Source organism: Pagrus pagrus, assembly GCF_965226575.1.
Source record: "Pagrus pagrus genome assembly, chromosome: 20".
NCBI classification, from domain to species: domain Eukaryota; kingdom Metazoa; phylum Chordata; class Actinopteri; order Spariformes; family Sparidae; genus Pagrus; species Pagrus pagrus.
This window is the reverse complement of record NC_140207.1, coordinates 20174274-20197708: the sequence shown is the minus strand read 5'-3', so window position 1 is coordinate 20197708 and position 23435 is coordinate 20174274. Positions and strand designations below refer to the sequence as shown.

Sequence of the window (23435 nt, the reverse complement as noted above, 5' to 3'; positions counted from 1 at the left end):
CCAGTCCTGAGGGAAAACCCTTTCATCTTCTTATTTATCCAGATTATTCTGCAAAGCTCGTATGAACCAGTGCTTGTTATCTGTTTTACTGTAAATCATTTAGACGTGGCCCTTCCTGTTTGGCTTTGGATTCAGACTAATGAAGGAGGACGCAGACACCGCAAAGGGAATTATGTGGCAGGTCAGGACCCAATGCTCGGATGAACTTGGTGGAGATATGCAAAGTAATAATTTACAACCTTTATTTATCCTGTGAAACCTGACAGAAGACATATGCTGGTTTCCATCACCTCCCCGAGTCACACTCACACACCCCTTAACCCTATACACATCCTGGATTTAACCAGTGCAAACACAGCCTTCTACAGCTGGCTGGATTAACTTTACTACCTGCTCTAAAGATTTGAACTAACTTCAATTCAAGCTACTATCACTAAGCTCAAAACTACCACCTCTGAGCTGGTGCAAGTATTAATAATACTAATAAAACAGTCTGTAATACAGCAGCAACAAATAAAAGCTCAGATATCTGTCCATTACCATTTTAATAGAGATCTAAAAGCACGGGGTTGTAATATTTATAGCCCGTTTTATGTTCATTTCAGGCCTGTAAAGCTGATGTGGTGCAACAAAGATTCGTAACAACGGGACAGCTCTAAGAACCTGAGAGAGAAAGCAAAACAGGCCTATTTCTTCACGTAGCACACATGCACACACTCACAGAACACACACCCGTTAGATATTGACTGGGGATGTCAAGAAAAAAAAGTAGGTCAATTTGTGTGTCCTGTGTGAGATGGGATTTCTGCCTCTGAAACAACCATTTATACTGGGGGTCTACACACGGTCACATACTAACATGGGGGGTACCATTCAGTGGAAATCTGGTGAGAAGACCGAAACCGGGGGAGAGATGAGAATACATGTCCACAAAATTCTGCAAGAGGTAAAATGAAGAAGAAAAAAGAGGGGTGAACGTATTATAAACAGGGAGGGTGCTTTTAATTGATTTTTGTTTACATCAGTCATTACTTACCTTATAATAACCACTACCAGATGCCTAAATGACCTTCTGATTACCCCTGCATTAATAGAGTGAAGTAAGCCGAGATTAAATTAATTTCACAAGCAACTGGCTCGCTATTACGTGTGTGAACAAAGTCACATCCAGAAGAAATAAATTAATAAAAGGTAATTATAACAGAAGAGAAAGAGGAAATAAGAGGTTGTTAAATTCCAGTGGGTGAGAAAAAGGGAAAGGAAGAGAAAGAGCCTGAATTACAACGTTTTTTGCAAGCTAACCAGCCACTTCTGTGCATTGTGTATGCACCGTACAGTACGTGTATGGCTGTGGCCTTGGTGAGGCCCCGCCCTCGTGACGAAGAAAAGGCTGAATAATACTGGAGGCCAGAGATGAGACTTTCACAGCTCTGCACAATACATATTCAATACGTACAGGGCCCTGGCTGCGCTGTTGCAAGAGCTAAATTAAAAAGTTACAGTTCCAATACATTGGAGTCTGGCTGACCCGCATCCCCTGCTGGCTCAGTACGCCTGTTACGCTGTGTGCGTGTGTGTGTGCCTGTGTGTGTGTGTGTGTGTGTGCGTGTGTGTGTGTTGAAGGATGTTGGGGCACTTGAAAAGGGAAATGAGAAACAGTTAAAGTCAGTCAGAAAAGGGTATACACACTTGGTGCATTTAAGCAGCTGTTAGCATTTGAGTGAAAGAGAACGTGTGCCTGTGTGTGTGTGTGTGTGTGTGTGTGTGTGTGTGTGTGACTATGAGGACATGAATTATTCACAATAACCCTAGGCAGTGGTATATAGCACACTTCTGCCTTGTGTGCACACGTCATGCACGTGTATGTGGCTGCGTGTGTGTAAATGCAGTGAGGTAGTCTGAGTGCTATTCAACCATATGCTGTGGACCTAATCCACTATGACAAACCTCTGACATCACATGAACAACAGGCATGCTGAGCAAATCTACTCATTCATAATAAATGAGTGGGAGAGAGAGGGGAGGAGGGGGGGAGAAGAGTGTCTCCAGGGAAAAAAATATAAAAATACTAAAAAAAGAAATAAATCATGCATCTCTATACTTGGCAACCAGCATTTCACCTTGAAAAAGAGAGAGAGAAAAAAAATATATTGTAGCCCGCCATTATACATGTGACCTCAACCAGCCAATCAAAAGAAAGAATAACAATCCTTATAAATTGACAAAACCACTCAGTTATGAATAGAAAAAGGTAATCTAAGAGTTAGAAACAACCTCCATTCAGTGAAGCAGCAGTGTTCTGAGGAGAACAAGGACATGATTGGACGTCTTGTCTTTACATTTTCTGTACCTGAACTCTGCAATCATAAAATAAATGCCATAGGTAATTTCAGAGTGCGTGATTATAGCTTTAACATCCTGTGCTAAAAGGAAGCCTTTAAAAGTGAGGAAGGAAAAAAGACTATCGCATTTTAAAACATCAGCACAGCAGCACAAATCTCCCCTGGTCTGTGGAGGTTTCTCTGTCGAGTCTCTAAAGAGACTTAGTTCTCTGCCAAAAGGTTGATGAGTCCTGGCTTCATATTTTATTACGAGGGTGCTTCAGTTGGGACAGAGTTGAAATCCCATGGGTGGTTGGGGTTGGAGATGTAGAGGTACTGTATGAGACCCTGGGAGTTTTTTTTACTCACAGTCTGCCTGCTCCTGGGTCATCCATTATTTAACACACACACATACAATCACACCCAGATGGTCTTACACAACTGCATATTTACCCAAAAGCTGCCCACATTTTGGCATTCTAAATGTAGCACTGATGCAAAATGCATTACTTTTCCATAACAGACTTAAAAAATATATTATTTCCTGGTTTGTTAAGGCAGCTATCTGCTTTACTCCACCGAGAAAAGTCATCACACGATGTCACATATGTGGCCAATAATTTGCAATAACTGAAAATTAATTTGTATACTGTATCTTCCAGTAAAATCACATACCTGGATTATTTTCCACCAATTTCTGCAGAATATTAAACTAGACATCTGATTTTCTGGTTTTCTCGATCGGTTTGGAAAAACACTATTCTCACTACACAGTGACAGTCCAGACATTTAATGAACAGCATGAACCCTCACATAGATCCAGTGTGCAGGAGATATAGGTTGGGTTACTCATAATATATATATATAAAAAAAAAACATCCTGCTTCCCTCCACACAGGGCCTGTCTGAAGTTCATCAAGTTATAAATAATTCAGCCCACTCTACCACAAAGAAAAACATGCTGCTCACCATTCATTCTGACTGGGCAGCTCATGGATCCAGGGCACCGGGTGGTCTCCCACGAAGCCCATGTCATCGTGGGAACTGGAGGACGATTGGTCGGAAAGGTGGGCAGGAAGCAGGGGCGGCCTATCGTCTTCGATCATCACTATGTCATCCTGCGGCATGTTCACAGTCGGAGAGAGCTGGTAGTTACCTGAAATAGAGATTAGACATATGACTACATTTATTTGTACGAGTTAATACAATGCCAATATGGCATCAATACCCAAGGTTGTTTATACATCCAATTAGTGAGGTCTGATAACAAGTGAGAAAAATCTGATTGAGAAAAAAATGTCCACATGCTGAAGCCAAGTCAACACACACGTGCGTGCGCGCACACACACACACACACACACGCACACACACTCCTGTGTGAACACAATAATTTTATCTTCATTTAGTAATTAACAAGATAATACTGTATACAGAGATAACTTTGGCTGAGATAATTGCACTTGATTTTCACATCAGGGCATGTCTGAAGGACACCCAACAATTCTCAAAATGGGTAAATAACAGTGCTTATCAGGTATAATTTTGCAATGCTCCTCGCATACAAATACATTTCATGACCAGACAATATTCGCTAAACTGTAGCAGTCTCTGAACGCCTCAGGAAAATACACAAAACTAGACGGCCACATGGACAGAAAATGACTGCACAAAGTAACAATCCAGACACACAAAATGATAGTCTTTTATAAACTATTCTCTCAGTGTCACAATCAAAAAGTTGTACACCTGACTAGTTTTATCCATTCCCCTTCGCTCTTCTCCAAGGACAAATATGAGCAGAAGAAGAGCCCTGATCTGTATTCTGTCCTGGCTGACCATCCCCGCTGAGGACTTTTTTGAATCGCTCCTTTGCTGCTCCTCAGGAGTCAAAGTCAATGGGGAATGTGCTGCCGTTGCCGGCACTCAGCTCCAAGGGCAGAAGAAGGGTTGTTCAGCGGCATGAGAAGTGGCATTACAATACAGAGGTGCAAGATTCACTCATGCAAGTGCATGACTTGAGTACAGAGGTAGACGCATAGGAAAAGGTAATCAAAGTGAAGACGAATGACGGGATCAGACTTTAATCACACACCTGCTTACTATTAGACAAAGGTTTACAGAAATGCCGGACTTCCTGGTCTTTGCTTTTGTTTCCATTATCGGAGGGCTGCTTTGCAAATCTAATAGCTTAGGAACAATTGTGTGTAATCACTAACAGCAGACAACAATATTTACCCTGGCAAGATCCCAACATGAATCTGAGAGGCATTTAATTTAACTGGGGCCCGACGAATGATAAATGCATAGTGTGGAAGTAAATCTGAGCAGCAATCAACGCGGCAATGAGGTGTATAGTTTAGTTGTTTGCATAGAAAAAAAATAAAAGATAAAGAAAAACAAAGACACAAAACAGCTGTGTAGGGGAGAACAGAAAACAAGGTGGGCTTAGAAAAGCCCTGCCCAATGAACTCATAAAACAAACAGAAAACCAAGCGGATTCAGATATAGTGTATAAATGTGTATAGTGTTTCATATGTGCCTGGAGTCTTATCAATGGCATGTGACAAAAGAGATGTATTACTCCACATGTGAATACATACTCCAAACCAAAGGCTTCAAATGCAGTGAAGCAACTACCAATACTATCACAATGTGCTAGTTTATTTTGCAATATCTTTTTTAGCTTACAAGCCTGATTTTCTATTATTTTATACCAAATCCAAACCTTAATTTAGTATAGGACAAGTTGCTTTATAACCTGGCTGGAAAACTTCCCCAAACACCTGCCTCTGTACTACACATCTGTTAATTGACTCTTTTAGAAGCCTCATCCATTCGTCTATGGACTGCTCATCTAAACCAGTTAAGATGGCTGCCAACACTGTACAGGTGAAATGAAGGCCATTTCTCACTTGGGCAGTTTGACAGAGAACCATGGGTAATTGAATTCACCCTGTACTGTAAATCAGCAAACCGGCAGTAATGACAGGACAAAACTCTAGGAAGTTGGATGAAGTTAGACCTATCACCTTCATAGCAGGCAGACCAAGTAGTTGAAAGTGAAAATATAGATGTGTGTCAATATTCATTTTTATCTTAAATTTTTTTTTTGATATTATTATTTGTGATATTCACATTTTTGTACAGGTATGTTCTAATTTGACTTCCAGTTCATCCAATGCAATAGATGCCAGCGAAACAATATACTGTAGTTCCCATGCCTCAACAGGTTTAATGAGTTATTGTTAGTTTGTCTAGTTATTGTGAACATTTTTTTTTTTTTTATTCTCAACTTTAATGACAACACTTGATGGGTTCAAATGCATATGGGAAAAAAAGACATTTAATAATCCTAGATATCAAAACTGTACCAGACATCCTCATCCGGCCCACACACGTGGAATGATGGCACTTGTTTGCCAGATCTGAGCCAGAAGCAGGCCATAGCATGGCCACATGTCAGCCACATTCACCTGTGCTTCTCCACCTATCTCTGCACCTGCACCTCATGCCCTTGTCAGTTTAGTTTGTATGTAAGTCCAGTTTTAAGTTCAGTCTTTGTTGAGTTGTCTGTTCTGTTTACCTGCTCCGGATTTTATTTTGTTTAGAAGTTCTGCTATTGATCTGCCTCCCAGCCGTCCCCTGCATTTGGGACCAACTACATTCTGTGTACTATGCTGTTAAGTGTACCTTATGATCTATACAGTAGTTCAAGTTTGTCCTCAGAGCCCTTGCACAACTCCTAAGGAAGTTCTCACGTACTTCCAAAATGACTTCCCTCCTCTGTTGTCAATGTCTCTGTTTTACAGTCAATTTAGCAATGAGTGGTAGTATCAATAAGAGGTGCCGTGCAATTGTTTTTCCGCAGGGGCCATCCTGCAGCGTCCCCTATTGACAAGTGTTAAACACAGTGTAAATTGTTTACAGTATATTGCAATAACTGATGGGCTATCTAAAAAAATATTCCCCCGTTCTGATGCAACAATGTCATCACCTGAGGTCAAAGTGTAGGTTCAGGGTCAGGTTAACTTGGGGTGAGATTTATTGGTAACAGACAAGATTGTATTTTTTCACTTCTAAAAGTCCAAAAGCAACTGAAATAGCAACAGAACAAGAGGACAGAGTGTCAACCTGCTTTACAGGCGTGTCTGCTGTGTTGTTTCTACAATGTATTCATTTAAAACAAACAGGTGTCTCTATAGGTCTACTTCAGGGTTAAACAAAGTAAACAGTGGTGCTGTGCAAAATAATCAATAGAGCTGCTAGACTGGGGAATACATTTAATAACCGACATACGTATATTTTTCCTGTCTGTCCCTATGCTTCAGTTTAAAAACAGCAGCCAGTGTGTTGGCATGTCTCCGGCAGCTGCTGATGCAATTAAAAATAGACCCTTTTCACGGCAGACATTTTGCCTTGTCAAAGCAGGAAAACCACAGGTGTGACCAACAACGTTAACAATGGCTCTGTTCTATTAAGTGTCCCAGAAAGTCTTGTCAGTGAGTGAGCCTGAGTCTGTCGAGCAAAAGGTCTATGGGCATTGGAAATATGGCATATGGCATTTTATTATAGTATCCTTCATAACTGCCTGGCATCTGTTGGAACAGCAGCACAACCACTGGCAGCTAATTAAATCGAGGCTGTATTATACATCCATGTATCTCACCGGCAGTGGCCATACCATGGCATCTGAGGGTGCCAGAGGAAGTGCCACTGATAGCAGCCACTGCCACTATCTGAGCCAGACCTTGCTGAAGGACAGTGTGTAAGTTTGCGCGAATAGATAGTCACATATGCACATTTATATTGTGCAGCAACCCTCTTTTACTTTCCCTCAGCTAGTAGGTAGAGTTACCTCCCGGTTGCATCAGCAACACTGAGAATTTCACTACAGTAGTCACCTGGAAAGGACACACAGTGTGGTGGTTGTTTAATGGGAAGTTTCCTCTAAAGAAGCTTTGTAAAAGCTTTGGTGTGCATTTCAAATACACATCGCATGGACAAAACACAATATGCACTCGTAAAAACAACACATGACTCACAGTCACCTTCCATTCACTCATGTCAGCAGACCATTATTACTGACAGAGGACACAGTTTTAATTTGAAACTCTGCACATTTCCCTCTCCTAGCTTTATGAAAGATCTCCAGTCAGGACCTCTTGACACAAGTGGCCAGTTCTGCAGATGAAGAGCTGTTAAAGTCATTCCACTTATCTCTTTGCTAAGTAGCTAAAGTACACACATACTTACACAATAAATGGCTAGAGGACAGGTATAGTCCAGGCCACGCTGATGATTTGAAAGGCGAAAATAATTAGAGAAACTGCAGCACTTGCTTTTCCCAAACTGTCAGCAGTATAGTGGGAAATCACCCACTCACCGCCAGTACTTATTGTTTCATGAGGCAACTCCGATAATGACCGAACAGCTAAACAGGGACAATGAAGCAGACAAAAGTACAGCAGACTTGAAAAGACCAAATTGAAATGACACTTGGGAAGAGTATGTTTACGGCTTTTCAGTTCATAAAACTGGAGAGAAAAAGGTGAAACACAAAAGGGAGAGTGGTGAAACAAGCTAGATCTGGAGAGGAGAGAGGACATTTCAGCACCTCAGTGGTGTTTCTGGCACAGTGACGTGCAGATGGAGCTGCTCACTCACTGTTTTAACACACTTTGCTTTCACCAGCTCCACACAGTTGGTGACGAGGGGAAAAAGGGGGCAGGTGACTGAACCATCAGAGACACTTCTCTCCCAGCCAGATTGACAGACAGTGGCTGAGCTCAAACTCGCCGATGACTAAGGCAGATGAAAGTCAAGGTCATTTATCATGGAGAGATGGTTGTAAATGTAAACAAGTGCTGATGAGAAAGTGAGGGAACGCATTCTCGCCGCTGTTTTTTATTTGTCTATTTTTATCACTTCACTCAGGGAAGGTCATCTGAGTTTGAAACACTTCTTAGTCGTTGCTCTGCCTAATGGCACCACAGCAAAACAACCACAGGCATCTAAACCTGAGCACTATGAATGCAATTACTGTTTTCACCAAACCCCAGAACTGCTATCCTGGCCAGAATCAAAAAAGCTGTTATTCAGCCCTTGATGACCCCGGCAACCCTCAAAACACTGGGGCCTTTCATGCACTCAGTTTGTGGAATAAAAGCAAAAGAAAAGAAAAAAAAAAGAGTATCAGGAAGGCATCACACATGAATCAGCAGTCATGCACATATCTTCGAGACATGTACATGAGGTCACATGGGGATAGATAATACTCAAATTATGACGATGGTTCACAGACGCTGGTCTTTCAAAAAGGGACTATTTGGTATTTGTTCAGAACTTCCCAGTTCTGTTCAGCTGAGCAAAGAGTTCACTGGCAACATGATTGTGCCACTGTGGCCTTTATCACACTGTAATTAAAAATAACCTCTCATGAGTTATGCGGGCGAAAGCAGACACACACTTCCCACCACCTTGGCAGCCACCATTACACTCAACATCCTGCTAAACACAAACACGAGTTGTTGGGTGGGGTTTATATAGTAATAATACTGTAATGTGACGGCTAAACACAATCACAGTTAACAGCTGAAACATATTGAAGTCAAAGTGATTAAAGTGGCTATTAATTTTAATGTTAGAACATAAAATTTTACTGACAGTGTAGTCCATAAACAAAATATTTTCAAGGCTGAAAAATGGGGGGGAAATATTTTTGCGCATGAATGAACTGAGCTTTACACACATACACATTATAGTCATGGAAATTCTATCAAATAGTAGAATCAGTGAAAGTCAGATGTTTTCATAACTGTACTGAGGCATTCGCAGCCCTCTCGCCAGCGTGTGGAAGCTATTCCATGATATTGAAGCAGAGATGTTCTTCCTGCCTCTGGCAAAGAGTGAAGACAGAGACAGATTAGCTCTCTGGCTCAAAAGGCCACCTAGCTGCATCCATCCAAACGGATCAGAGCCTCACTCTCCTCTTTCTCTGCCCTCTGACCAAGCCTTGCCCGTTGAAACATTGAGCTGTAAGGTGAGAGGTCACGCTAATAGCCCCACTTCATCTTCTTTCTACTGCGAGATTTCCTCCATCTCTGTCCATCGCGCACTCATACACTTTCCTTTCCTCTCTCTTCCTCCCCTCCTTCAGTGGCACTTTGGCCTATTGATCTGACTGCAGGAGAGATCATTTGCTGATCCGCGCTGCCACGGCTATCAGGCCCATGCATGGATTGCAGCCGGTAATCATTCTAAGTACATGGTGGTAAAAACCAAAGACTTATGCTCACCAGGGGACACTGTAGACATTTTCTAAGAGTGCTACCACACCTGTAGTTCAGTTCATTTTGTCCAGACCAAGAGAAACAATGTTGCATTTCAGTTCTGGCTCATGTTCATGTGGGGAAATCCAGTGGTGACTGAGAGCAGGTCATGCAGCAATACAATGCCTGAAATGTATAAAATTACATTCTCTGGTGTCACAAAAAGCTCACATAGAAATAACTATGAACATTATTAGATTGCGTGATAGTAATAATGACAAACAAGTAGACACGACAACGAAGAGAGGATCAGTATTATTACAGAGGGTATCAATGTGGGATCACTATGTCACACACTTTTGAAGGGATAGGATACACAGAAGATACAAGCACAACAAGACACTAATATTGCTTCCTGAACAGTTCACAACCAGTAGGTGTTTTTTCTTGAGACTTTAGCTTTTTAAATCATGCTATAATCACATATCTCCTATCATATAATACGGTTGGTCTGGCTGCTTTCACACTACTAACAAACCTGCCTTTCAAGTGGTCTCGACCCATTTGTTTGGGCTTTCACACAAGCGCAAATTAACTGAACTAAATGGAGTTCATTTTAACCGTACTTAACAGCTGAGGTGTGATAGCATCTAGGGTCGGGTGATGTCTGCCGAACTGGCATATGACGATGTCTACAGTGAAACATTGTGATGGACGACGATGTTGTTTACGAATTTGAGGCAGCGTGTCCCCTGAGTGTCGGCATCACATGTCCACAACTTAGCTTTATTCAGCGCCATATGCATGAAACAACGTCGGCCAACTAGCAAAGGAAACTAAGCTAAGAAAACTGTGTATAAAAATGGCATGACAGAGAAACTACAGCCCGCAGGAAAAGAAACACCACTGCCATAAATTTAACCAAGTGTCTTGGGTTCGCCAAACTGAGCTGGTTTAATAAGAAAATAATAAATGAGGACATGGAGACGTAATGTAAGTGCACTGAGCTGCAACATACTTATTTTCATCTCCTCTCCCCACATATCACAAACAACAACTCTTGCCCTAAGGCAACTCTCAGGGGACACACCACTTAATTGTGCTCTCTGGTGGGGAGCCTTTTAAATCACAATGTTATGATGGTCAGGGATTAGTAGTCGATGGCTGTCAGCCACCAGCGATGGACAATGGCATTGTTCATTGGCCCAGCCCTAATTGCATCCTAACAGGGATTCCCTCATCAATTCAACTGATCTGAACATTGAGATGTTTGCCTTGATGACAGTGTCTTACTTCCTTGTAGAGGAATGCGATGTTAGGATTCAGATGTCTAGGCCAGGAATGGGGACACAAACCTCTGAGACTTACGGAGACTTGTGGAGTCAGTCAGTGATTTCCATGGACCCAAGAACTGAGCACTCAGTGTCCAGAGTTCACTTTTGGAGTTCTGGGCAAGTTGGTTCCATACAGCGTCAACTGAACTGACATATATTACTTTAATGAGATTTTGAGAGAAAAGATGTTCCTATTTCAGAGGTAAACCTATAAACAATGTTGAAGGAAGACCCACCATCCCATCCAGCCCATCTATTGTAATGCTATTTCAGGTTATGTCATTTCAATGACATAACCTGAAAAAAAAAGAAATATGGAATGGCACATCCATGTGTGTAGTCACAAGAAGGTTTGCTGTGTTTCCCAGCACAGTCTCAAGGGCGTGGAGGAGACACTAGGAGATTGGCTGATACACAAGGCGAGCTGGACAGGGCCGTAGAGGGGCATCGACATCATCATTAGGAGACACCTTTGTGAATGATTTGCTGTTTATAACATCATCCAGCATGACCGGTTTGGCGACGGGTCAGTGATGGTCCGGGGAGGCATATACTTAGATGGTCACACAGACCTCCATGTCATAGCCAATGGTACCCTGACTGCTGTTAGGTAACAGGATGAAACCCTCAGAGCGATTGTCAGACCATGCGCTGGTACAGTGGGCCCTGGGTTCTTCCTGGTGCAAGGCAATGCCTGGCCTCATGTGGCCAGAGTGTACAGGCAGTTCCTGAGTGACAAACTGCGTGACAAAGGCATTGATGCCGTTGACTGGCCCTCTTGTTCCCCTGACCGAAATCCAATTGAACCCCTATGGGACTATTGTATTGATGCACCCGACATTGTCAAGTATCGCCACAGACTGTCCAGGAGCCCACTGATGCCCCAATCCAGGTCTGGGAGGAGATCCCCCAGTACACCATCACCACCGACCCATCAGGAGCATGCCCAGACATTGTCGGGAGTTTGGTTTCCACTGACTGTTATTACGTCATATTGTTCTCCTCAATTATACAATGTACATCAGTACAAAAAAACTAATTTTAGTGTGCTATTGTAACTCTATGGGGTATAATTATACTAATGGAAGCGGTTGTGCTATACAGTATGTCAAAGCAACATGAAGGTCTGGAAAACTTTAAACCATATGCCTGATGTTTTATGTGGTAAACCTCATTCACACCAGACAAATCCCACTTTTTTTGTTCTATCTGCTATGTGTTTCTTCTAGAAACAAACACAAATTTATGACATCGCAATATTACATGAATTCAATTTATATGCAGCGTTGCTGACCTGCACACCCACGCAGGTGTTTTCACTTACTTTGGTTAATTAGACGTCTGCTCAGGTTGGAGTAGTGCCGAGTTATACAGTACTTGGATTATGCGAGGTCACCAAACTTCATGGGCCAATAAGAATGATGGAGAGTTTTCTCAGCCTAGCAGGTCAGACAGATAAAAATCAAGCACAGTCTGTGCACACCTACACAGTCTAGGAAGAGGTCTAATTAGGAAGGCACACCTGTGTGGTTGAACCATGAGGCTCGAAATAGAAATGATGTTCTTACATAACTATATCTTATTATTATAACTGCATTATACCCTGATGCCAAGTGCTAATGGAATATATACTTGAATCTTATTGATATAGTTTTTTTATATTTAATTTTCCATGCCTCTCACTTGGAAAATATTTATCATCAACATATTGATCTTGATTAAACAAATATGAAATCAAATTAACGATTCAGTTTTAGTCATCATTAATGTCATTAGTAACACATCTGCTTTTCATATATGATGAGTGAAAATGTCAAATTGTTGGTGCAATTTAAATAGTTGTTATTGAAGATTACAAGTACTTCAAAAGTTTCAAAACAATATGTGAAAAAATGTGTGTGGCAAACTCTTTTTGGTCAGATGACCACAGTGATTAAGTGCAGTACAGTCCAGCACAGGAAAAAGGAAAGTTCCTGGCTAACACCATTTCTGTCTCTGTCATTTTCTCACTGAGGCATGCTAATAGCACTCTAAAGTCTGAACACCAAATTAAGGGGTCACTCTGCCTCATCTCCTGCAGCGATGGTTGAGCATACAGAAAGGGTGAGTCAGCAGACTGTGAAATGCTAGATGTTGAGGGGACAGCGCGGTCAAGTTTGAGAAGACTATCCCACTTTAACACCATTAAGAAAAACTATTGTGTCTGGGAATACTCAAGAGATTGGTGTGTTCATGTTAGTCTGTGTGTGTGTGTGTGTGTGTGTGCTTGTACTTTCAACCTTTTAATGAATAAATGTCCTTGTTATGATAGAAAAATCATCCAAAGTGACAAAACTTTGCTGTTCCACACTTCTTTCAGTGACTAATTTTGGATTGTGCTCAATGTGTGTCTACAGTATTTTGCACTGTCACCTGCACTGCACACATTACATCCTGTGAACACCTACTTTCCTGTGTGATAACAGCTTGAGTCCGCTTGCCTGGTTCCCACCTCCGGCCCAACCCCACCCCTCTATCGCTCCTGTGCCTGTGCTGCATGTGCATTCTGACTGAGGCACTCTGCCAAACAGCCTGACACACAGAAAGCGTTGGTCCGCGGGCCTCAATTTTCACCCCAGCGTGTGGACGCGCACCGAGCGGCACTTTTCAATTAGACAGACCGGAAGGTGAAGCCGGGCGTGATCCTAACGACCTTTGTGTCAAACAATGACTGTCACTGTCACACTGTGCGCATGCAGGAGATTTTACTCTGTTCCATATTTTCTTCTATTTAATTCACCTTTCCATCTTTTATTTCTTTCTGTTTTTCCATCTTTGGGAATTCAACTCTGCCAATTCTTGATCCTTTCACCCCTGAAGGACAAAAGGAAGGTGGGGATGGAAGGAAATCAGTAGAAGAAAAAGAAAAGTGCCAGGAACTCATTTTATGTGTGCAGGGAGTCAAGCAGAACGTATTGTACTTTCACCACCTGCTAGCTGTGGATTCAGCCTCTGGCCATGAGGCTCAATGCATACGGTGTGTGCATGTGTGAAGCTAAATCTGACAGTATCACAGCATCTGAGCATTACTGAGGCAAATAGGGAATAGGATTATCTCTGACTATTGATTAGCACACACACACACACACACAAAAACACACAGCATACAGCAGACAGTTCTGAATGACAGCCTGAAACAATACAGGGGAGATAGAAGTAAAGAGCCCTTACAATCAATATGATGGCACATACCATCTTAACAGCACCTGTCTCCTGTGTCATTTTGTGCTTTTTGCTGTAGCAATGCCAATTATAATTCCTATATGTCTTTCTATAGAGCCTTTCCCCATGGAGAACCAAGACCTATAACTACTGTTTCAGAAGAAAGGCAGCTAGCTACCTGTGACTGCTGGAAGTAGAAGAGACCGTCCAGTTTATGATCGATACCTGGGTGAGGTAAGATAAGGCATCCATAGCACATGGCAGCTAGCTGCTAAAAAAGAGAGCGTAGCAATAACAATCATAGGTTGGCAGAAATATGGAGTCTACAATTTCACTGTATTGACTTGCTGCCATCTGCAATGACTCACAATCAAAGTCAGATCTTAATTCTTGTGTAGCAAGACCATCCCGTCCCATTTACTTCTGTGTCGTGGTCCACTTACAGCAGCACAGGCAGTATAATGGCGCAGAGGAGCAGAGGAGAGGAACTGATTCGGTTAGAGAGTTCCTCTGTTGGCTCTTAAGATGTAAAATGCCTCAGAGTTTTGTCAGTAATCACTATTTACTCTGACGAAAAATGTATGGCTCACATCAGTGGAAACTGAGCTTAACCTGATGGAGGGGTTGAACGTGAGTGTGCTACTGTCTGTGTGTGTGCATGCATCTATGATATGTGAATGTAGTCTGCCATACCCAAAACTCCACATGCCTGGCCTTCATGATTCAGTAATTTAGCAAGTCTAGATACACTCCACATCGAGCTGTCAGTCAAGCCCTGGCGGCTGTGTGCTTCCTGACCTTGCCGAGCCGATCGCAGCATCTGTCCTCTAACCACAACTGTCACATTTCACACACCAGGCAATAAGTCTGAGCCCATCTGAAAGAACATATAGAAGAAGACAGAGAGTGGAAACAGCTATTGTCTGTGTGGCCTGCAGATATTTACTATCCACACAGAAAAATGCATTTTGGTGTCTTACTAAGTGATGAGACAGTATGAGACTATTCTGTTGTATTCTTATAATGTGTCCATTTCTGCTTATTTATTGCCTTATCCCAAACTGAAGTGGGTAAATGCAATACACTGACGTTTTGGTTAAATTCAGAAATGGAAAGAAAAAAAACAACAATGCACATGTGAGATGAATATCATGAATACTGATGCTGTTTGCTTTCAAAGTCAATTTTGTGACATTTGATCAAGGTTAACCAGATCTCAGTTCTGTGTTGTCTGTGAGATGCAAGGTCACTGCCACTTGCTTGTGGACACATGGAGGACAGAGAGACAAAATTTTCTTCTTTCCAATTCCAAAGGACAAAACAAAATACATCCGCTGCATCAGTAAATTGAAGACTCAAAGGGAAAAAAGGAGGATGTGCAGAAATTGCAGAAACAACAAATTTGACCGATCAATTTCCTTCTTCTGCTCCGCAGGTGCTGCTTTTTACCTCATAAATATAAACTTGACTCTGACTGCATCAGAAATTTAAACAGAACTGTGTCAGTTTAAAAAGTTGAAGACCTGTCACAGAATGTAGGCATGGGTTAATGAGGGCACGAGTAAGAGACAGCCTCGAGACAGGGAAGAAAAGGAACTGACATTTTCTTGCTGCGAGACAAGCCGAGTCAAAGATCTGAGACTCTGGGACTCCGCCGAGCTTCGGCTGTGATAAGTTACTGCTTTAGCACCCACTCCACCCCCACCCCCTAAAACTTTTCCACTTGGCTCATTTGACTCCCACTCCGCAGGATGAGATGAGTGCTGGGTGCCCTTGAAGTTTCAATGGCAAGAAACTTTTCCATCAGTGCGCCCACAGTTGCCGCTTATGATCACAGCAGCGTTCTGAAATGCCTGCATCGGAGAAGCCAGTTGAATAAATAAGCCAAAGTGAGAGGAAAACCCAACCATTTTCAGAACATTTTTATTTGGGGTGGAGGAGAAAGACACGATGCAAGACTGAAAATGAGAAGGGGAGAGAGAGAAGACAGAAGGGGAGAGAGAGTGTCAGGGGCAAGCCCTATTGATCTGGAGGCTTAATTAACCATCAGATGCCTCTGACACAGCCTCTGATCTTCTGTGATCAGTGGCAGAGTGGCACCGCTCAGGGGGAGATGGTGGGGAGGGAATAGGAGAGAAACAGGAGAACGAATGGGGAGAAGGGCAGAGAGGGAGAAACTGTAGATCGTTGACAGATTACAAATTCACTCCATCTGAGTAGAGGAGGATGGAAGGGTGATGGGGCGGGAGCCGAAAGAGTGAACGACGAGGAGAGGGTTTATCAGTGGAGAGAAAAACGAGGTGAAAGGAGAAACACAACGGGGAAAACTAGGGAAAGAAAAAGAGAAATTGGATACGTACGACAAAAGAAGAAAGGATGGAGAGAAAACTGTGGGATGGGGATGGTAAAGAAGATCAGAGAATGAACAAAAACCTACTGTGTGTGTGGATACATGTGACTGCACTGCATTCCCCCACAAACACGCCCTCCCTACACTGGTGCAATCACCTTCGCCTTCTGTCTGTATGCATATGTGAAGGGTCTGTCGATGCTGAGATGACAGCAGCAACTGGCAAAAGATTGAATTGCCAATTCTAATACACCTGAAGAGATGAGATCTTAGCCCACTGATGTCAGCTAGGTAGAATGGGAATTGACCCGAGTGAAGCCAGTCAGGAGTGGAGTGAAGGCAGGGAGGATTGCGGGTGACGTTAATCCCTGAGAGGTTTGAATAGTGTCGTGGCGTACCTTGGGATGCAGGGCGATGAGGGGGGATGAGGCTTTGAAGGTGATGAGGAGACACTTCAGAAAGGGGTGGGGTGGATGTTAAAATTGATCAGGGAATGTCAATATGCAGACAGCAGCAATTCAAGGGAAAAATATATCCAATGAGCATGAGGTTAGCAGGTCAACCACACTTCCCATCAATGTGAATGGGGAGTGACCGGCCAAAAGAAATCCAATTTGTGGTGTCATTTTGTCTAAGAAAGAGACAAAGGGTGCTGAAAGGGAGGGTAAAAGAGCCTAACCGATATATGACTCACCAATGCGTCCGGTCATATTAGGCAGCAATGTGGAGCTGTTGTCCAAGCCTTCAATGGATTCATATAGGGAGTGGGAAATCCGGCGCTCATGGTTGTCCAGCAGAGAGTTCACAGGATGGTCTAATACCGGAGGGCTGCCAGGGGCCTACAGAGACCGGGAAAGAGATTAGGGATAGGCATGGGGCTTACAAATAGGTACAGTGCCAATTCAATTTTCCATTTAGTCTGATAAATTGTATATTCATTATTTCCCTTAAATGGCCAATATGAGTTTTTTCCCCCACAAACATTTAAGTTACAGTCATGTTTTTAACTGAAAGGTTTGAATAAAAAAAACAAAAAAACAAAAAAAACAGCTGTTTCTCAACTTTGCATATATCCACAGTGCTGTGTCAGTGATGGATGCACCAATTCTCATACTGGTACAGACTACTCTAATGTCATTAAATGAAAATCTATTCTAAATTGATATTTTGCTACCTTCTACTACTACCAGTTACATTAACATTTTACGGCATTATGTTAAAGTACAGACATTATTAAGTTAATTAACAATATATAAATTCATTAATAACCCTAACCCCAATTCAGACTGATAGAAGATTTACGCCATTACTTTTGATCTACTTGTTGGATTACATTTGGATCATTTATTGTTCATGTCATAAAATAATCAATAATCTTAAGTGAGCGTATTATGACATCCTTTTGTTAAGTAACAACCACAGATACGGCAAAAATAATAACAACAAAAATGTACCCACAAATGAAGAAATGGGCCTGCAGAAAATGGCCCCTAATGTGACGCCGTCAATACTCCAGAAACATGGAACCGGGGCTTCAACGTCGATCTCGGCTTACATCGGTATTTTCTGGCTCAGCAGTGTGAAACGGCTCCTGTAGTAGTCGGAGCTGGATACAGCTCCATGGATTTCTCATAGGCCAATAGACAGCTGCCTCTAACAATGATCCCCAGTAAATGGACCAGTGACATTTGCCATGTGGTCGATATGCCGCACTGCTGGTTATTGAGCCCACTGTACACTCAGTGCATGTGTCAGTCTTGACAGGGGACACAGTTAGCAGTTAGGCTTTGGGTCTGGGACCACTGAGCCCAGATACTGTGTCCAGTCTTCAACAGCCAATAGTCTTTCAAATGTGGTATTTTTAGACAATGAAGCTACCGCAGTTAGAGTCAGGAAGTGGAGAAAAATCTCACATCCACGTGCAGAGAGTGGCCTTATTTCCCACAATGCTTCATAGCAGCCTGTGGGCTGCCGCAGGAATGCACTGAACTCCCTGTACAGGACCTATTACAGATAGCTCCCTTACAGCTAGATAGTCTGCACAGTTCAACTCTGTACCTCAAGCATGCTTTAAACCAGAAGGCCCTGGCTAATATTGATGTCTCACAACACTCTGCTGGCTCCCGGCCAAGAGTAAAAGATCAGACAACAACTGCAGCAGAAGGACAGGGGAGCAGAAGGAAGAGGAGGAGAGAAGATGAGGAGGAGGTGGTGGGGAGTATTTGGTAAATAAATGGAAGGAATAACAAGAAAAAAGGGAGATTGCGGGTGCTGCCAAGTCGCCTTCTTGTGGGAGTAGCGTGCCCTGGGAGATGCATACCAGGGCAGAGGGACTTATCGGCTATTTAATATAAATGAGAGGTTTAATGAGGTTGAGAGTGCAGGACTTTATCGCAGGGAATTGATAAGAGCGGGTTGTGCAGAGAGGAAGAAGCAGTGTGTGTGTGAGAGTGTGTGTGTGTGTGTGAAATTGGGGGCTAGGTCAACACAATTACAATCACAGCCAAGGCCACTGCGAGCCTTATAATAAAAAGCATGTCCCCGGATGATTCAGACTCAATAAGGTTCAAATTGTTGAAATGAAGATTTATTTTACTCGCTTCTCTCTCTTTTACTCAACCCCTCTCTGCACAATTTAATCTGGTTCAGATCTGGAGACTTGTCAGTTGTCATGAGCTGAGAAGAAGTAAGATGGAGGGTTTTAGGGAAGAGGTAGGGAAATGAGTGGACACGGTGAAACAAGAGAGCAAGCAGCTGAGAACCAAACGATATCAAAAGTATGTATAGAATGTGTCAAGAGGAATGGATCTCAGAAAGACAACAATGTCACTGTCTCTATATATCTCTCAGAGCTGAACGGGCTCATTTTAAAAGTATTCATTGGCTTCTATGGCAAATAGACTTTGGAATCAACTTGACACAGAGGCAAAATGGTAGCAATTTAATTTTTGTGTATCCAGTATTAATTAAGTTTGCTTCCCTGCATGCTAATGCTTCGGCACACTATGCATGTTTACTGACTTGTGAAGGTTTACTGACTACTGAACGACAAGCTGGGTCATTTCCATGTAAAATCTGCATAATCTGCTGTCACCTCATATTATTATTACAATTATTATAATAATTAGTAGTAGTAGTAGTAGTAGTAGTAGTTGTAAGAAACATCTTGTGATGAACCGGAACAGAGGCATTTTACGGCAGAGGCAGCAGGTTGATAAAATAAGCAAAGTGTAGAGTTAACATGAGTATCAATCATCACAATTGCAAAAAGAAATGTGCCAACCAGAAAAAAAAAAAAAACCATCAACAAACTAGAATTACCGCCTCACAGTTGTAAGCCTCCACCAAGCAGTTCATATATCCTATGTTGTCTTCATTTAAAGACTGTTTTTACAGAGGAGTACAGAGGACTGATAGAGAGCTTTGTCAAATGGGGGAATGACAATCACCAGAAGCTCAATGTCAGTATAAGATATCAAACCAGTGACTGCAGCGCTGCAAATATAGACGTTGCTGCGAATTGTAAAATGTGGAGGCTTCACACAGATGTTCAACTTGGAAGCACAGGAGATCTAATCAATCATCACAGTTTCAAGGTGAGCAGTCAAGATTATTGTCACCAATTCAGTATTCGCCCGAATGTGAAATATTGTCACAATCTCCCTTACGGTTCCTGAGTTATGGTGTTGACTAATGGCTGGAAAAGTGTTTTTGCTGAACATTATGATGTCACAGTGAAGTTGACTTTTGATCTTTTGGATATAAACTGTCATCAATTCATCAGTTCATCTTATTACACATTAGTGTGAACATGTTGTCATAATAAGCATGTGAATTCCCAAGTAATGGCCAAAAACTTGTTTTGTGAGGTCAAAGTGACCTTGACCTTTGACCACCGAATTCTAATTAGCTCATCCCTGAGACCAAGTGACAGTTTGTGAAAAATTTGAAGAAATTCCTTTCAGTGTCCTGGAGATATCGCATGGGATGAACGGAGGGACAACCGGAAAAACATAATGCCACCTGCAGCCGTCATCAGGTCATAGGCATAATAAAAATTAAAATCTTTGTCACAGTGTTCAAACTCAACAAGAGCAGCAGCGCGTTGGTCAAGGCTCTTATGTGTCCAACACCGGATGTGTATCTTTCAGATTTTCAGTGTCTTTGTTGGGGTTTTTGTGCTTTCTTACTAGCGGTTCTCATCACCTCATCATGTGTTTAATCTGTCTTAATCTAGTCATTTTCAGAGTGGATTATCCTGTTGACTGAGGGAGAGGGCAGAGCACTGTGACTTACACTGAGCCCAGTCAAGATCATCTGCTACTCAGCTCCCGCTGGACTCACTAAGCATACTTGTGTGTTTGTGTGTTCAAGGTAATGCTTTTGTTTGTCTATAGCCCCATTCACAATGCCATTTCAGTGCGGGAATCGTGCGACGATACTCCGCTTCACCGTCGGTGTGAAACTAACAGATCGGAGAGGGGGGACAGTTTCCCTGCGGCTCTGATCCGCCTGTCGGAGGTAGCATCAGCGCTGCGACAGAGGCGAGACGGCGTCTGTGTGAATGGAAAAGCCGGAGGCGCGGAACAGGGGTGTGTCGGTCTGATGGCTTAACAGATCCTTCACTCATCAAATAAAAGAGAAATGTCCCACACTTCAACCCACAGAGCAACGTTACAGGACCAAACAACAGTAATGTGCTAACTGGTAGTGTCTTTGGCAGCTTATATGAGGAAAAAAATATAGAATCCCTACATGGATGGCATCAGAGCCAGGTGGCTCCCGCAGTTGAATGCTGGTGATTATGTGATGTGATTTGGAGCAAAAAAAACTTTAACTCACCATGTCTTTGTCACTTTCCACTATTGTGTTGTTGTAGTTACTGTCCCTGGTCCTCTAGGGTCCTCTATCTACTGATGGCGATTATGTAATTATGTAATTCAGAGCAAAAAACATAACTTTGTCACTTTCCATGATGCATGGTGGGTCAGGATTATAAACAGTCGGCAGATACATGGTTAGATGAACCAGTGGAAACACGTTAAAAAAACACACTGGACTGGCTTTAAGCCCCTGCGTGGTTCAGTGTGAACGAACAAAGGCGGCGTAAAGGCGAGCCTTTGTTGCGGTGATAATGCCGAGTCTCTGCGTGAAAAGGGCTACATAAATACAGACACACATGCACATGGATGCATGTATGCACTCACACACTCTGATGCTTCCCTCACACATTACAGAGCATTATCGCTGCAATGAAGGCTCGCCTTTACGCCGCCTTTGTTCGTTCACACTGAACCAAGCATCTGCACTAGCATCTGTAACTTTCACACTGACAGCGAGGCGGAGTATCAGCGCATGATTCCCGCACTGAAAGGGCAGTGTGAATGGGGCTTGTCTTTGTATAAATGCAGACTCATGGACAAAAGGGTTTTTGCCTGTGCACCAGCATTTGTCTGACCTTGAGTTCTGAGAGTAGTGAATGAGAAGAAGCAGTGTGTTGACACGGCTGCTCTTGAGCTGTCAACTAAGGCTAATAATGTCTAGTCCATGGCCATTTTTTGGCCTTCTATCCTGGTCTCAGCCTGTTGCCATGGCCCTAATCCAGTCAACCTCCACCATAATGCCGTAATTACAATCCTTAAGCTGCTGCATCCTGCCCTGGGCACAACTCACCTCTCTGCTGGCTTGATACCACACTTTCATTAGCTTCTCATATCCACCTAGAGCCTCATCTAATGCCAGTGCTTCCCAAAGTGGTTGCCCAGGTCTTTTCAGAGTTCTTTGCAAAACTTCCATTTCACAACAACCTCTTTCAGATGGGAAAAAAAGCAGGATCCAGCATGGTCTGTGTGAATGTCTCCTGGTCAGGTTTAACTCCTCCACCACTGCCGTTTCTTCAACTGAAGACAATAACTGTATTTTCTTTGTGTATGTACTTTTGAGATGGCAAATTAGGATGATCTAGGCTTACACCAGACAAGAGGGTTAACCATCAACTCCATCTATAGTAAAACAAACCATGAGCAGACATTACATATGCTTACACACACAACTCAAAACATGGGACAGTGACAGGCTGCTATTGATTGTGAATGCAGCCCGCAGCCTGGCGCCACCAGCTAAGCTACAGAGATTTAAAAGGCATCCAGCGGCACTACAGGAAGAGGAGAAAAGCTCAACTTAACGCAAATGTACTCTGACCTGTGAACACAATGACAACTTAGCTGAAGCCTTATTTCAAGCCCAATAGAAGCAGAAGCTCAGGAGCTGTTGACTACTTTGCTCCACTAGTGGAATGAGGATCACTTCCAGCACGTAGCACATTTCAAAAACAGCAGAAAACAAACTGCACAAGAGGAAATAAACAACTCCCTTATGACTAAATGATATTTGGGCATTTACCTCACTGTTGGTTAGCAGGTTCACTGCCTTAGCTAGTTTGAAAGCTAATACTACATATCGAACACCTTCTTCTTTTGTGATTGTGCGCTACAGAGAATAATGTAGCAATGTTAAAACATACGCTAAGATGTCTGTAATGAGGCCATTTTAAATAAGCTACCTGTAAAAGGGCTCTTCTTCACAATTTGTAGCAAATTGCATGTCTTAATCACTTTTTTACTGGCGTATGTGAACAGATTGTAACTTGATGTGAAAAATGAGACCTTCCTGTCTCTCTCGGTCGCCTATACAAGCCTGTGGACAGTTTGTTTGAATTGATTAATGCTCCTGGACTGTGGAGTTTTGTGAAGGACCTGGCTCAGATTTCCTGTGACAGCCCAAAATGTGATGTGACTTTATACATGTTCTGTCTCCGCTAACAGAGAGCAGTCATAGCTAATGTTTAGAAAAAGCCATTTTAAACATTTTCTCTCAACAAGGCTTTTAACATTGTCAATTTTACTATAACTGAAGAGAAATATAAAACACATTAAATGTGGCCATTTATCCCCAACCCTAT

At 42.5% G+C, this 23435-nt stretch overlaps 1 protein-coding gene across 1 annotated transcript in view; it reads right to left on the bottom strand.

The window, feature by feature from the left end:
- LOC311249272 (partitioning defective 3 homolog) overlaps positions 1-23435 on the bottom strand; it is a 350671-nt gene that overhangs the window by 126475 nt on the left and 200761 nt on the right. The window contains exons 15-16 of the mRNA XM_084340181.1: positions 17169-17313; positions 3291-3477 (exon numbers count right to left, since the gene is read on the bottom strand). Coding sequence (XP_084196307.1) covers positions 3291-3477; positions 17169-17313 — 332 coding nt within the window. The remainder of the gene's footprint in view (positions 1-3290; positions 3478-17168; positions 17314-23435) is intronic.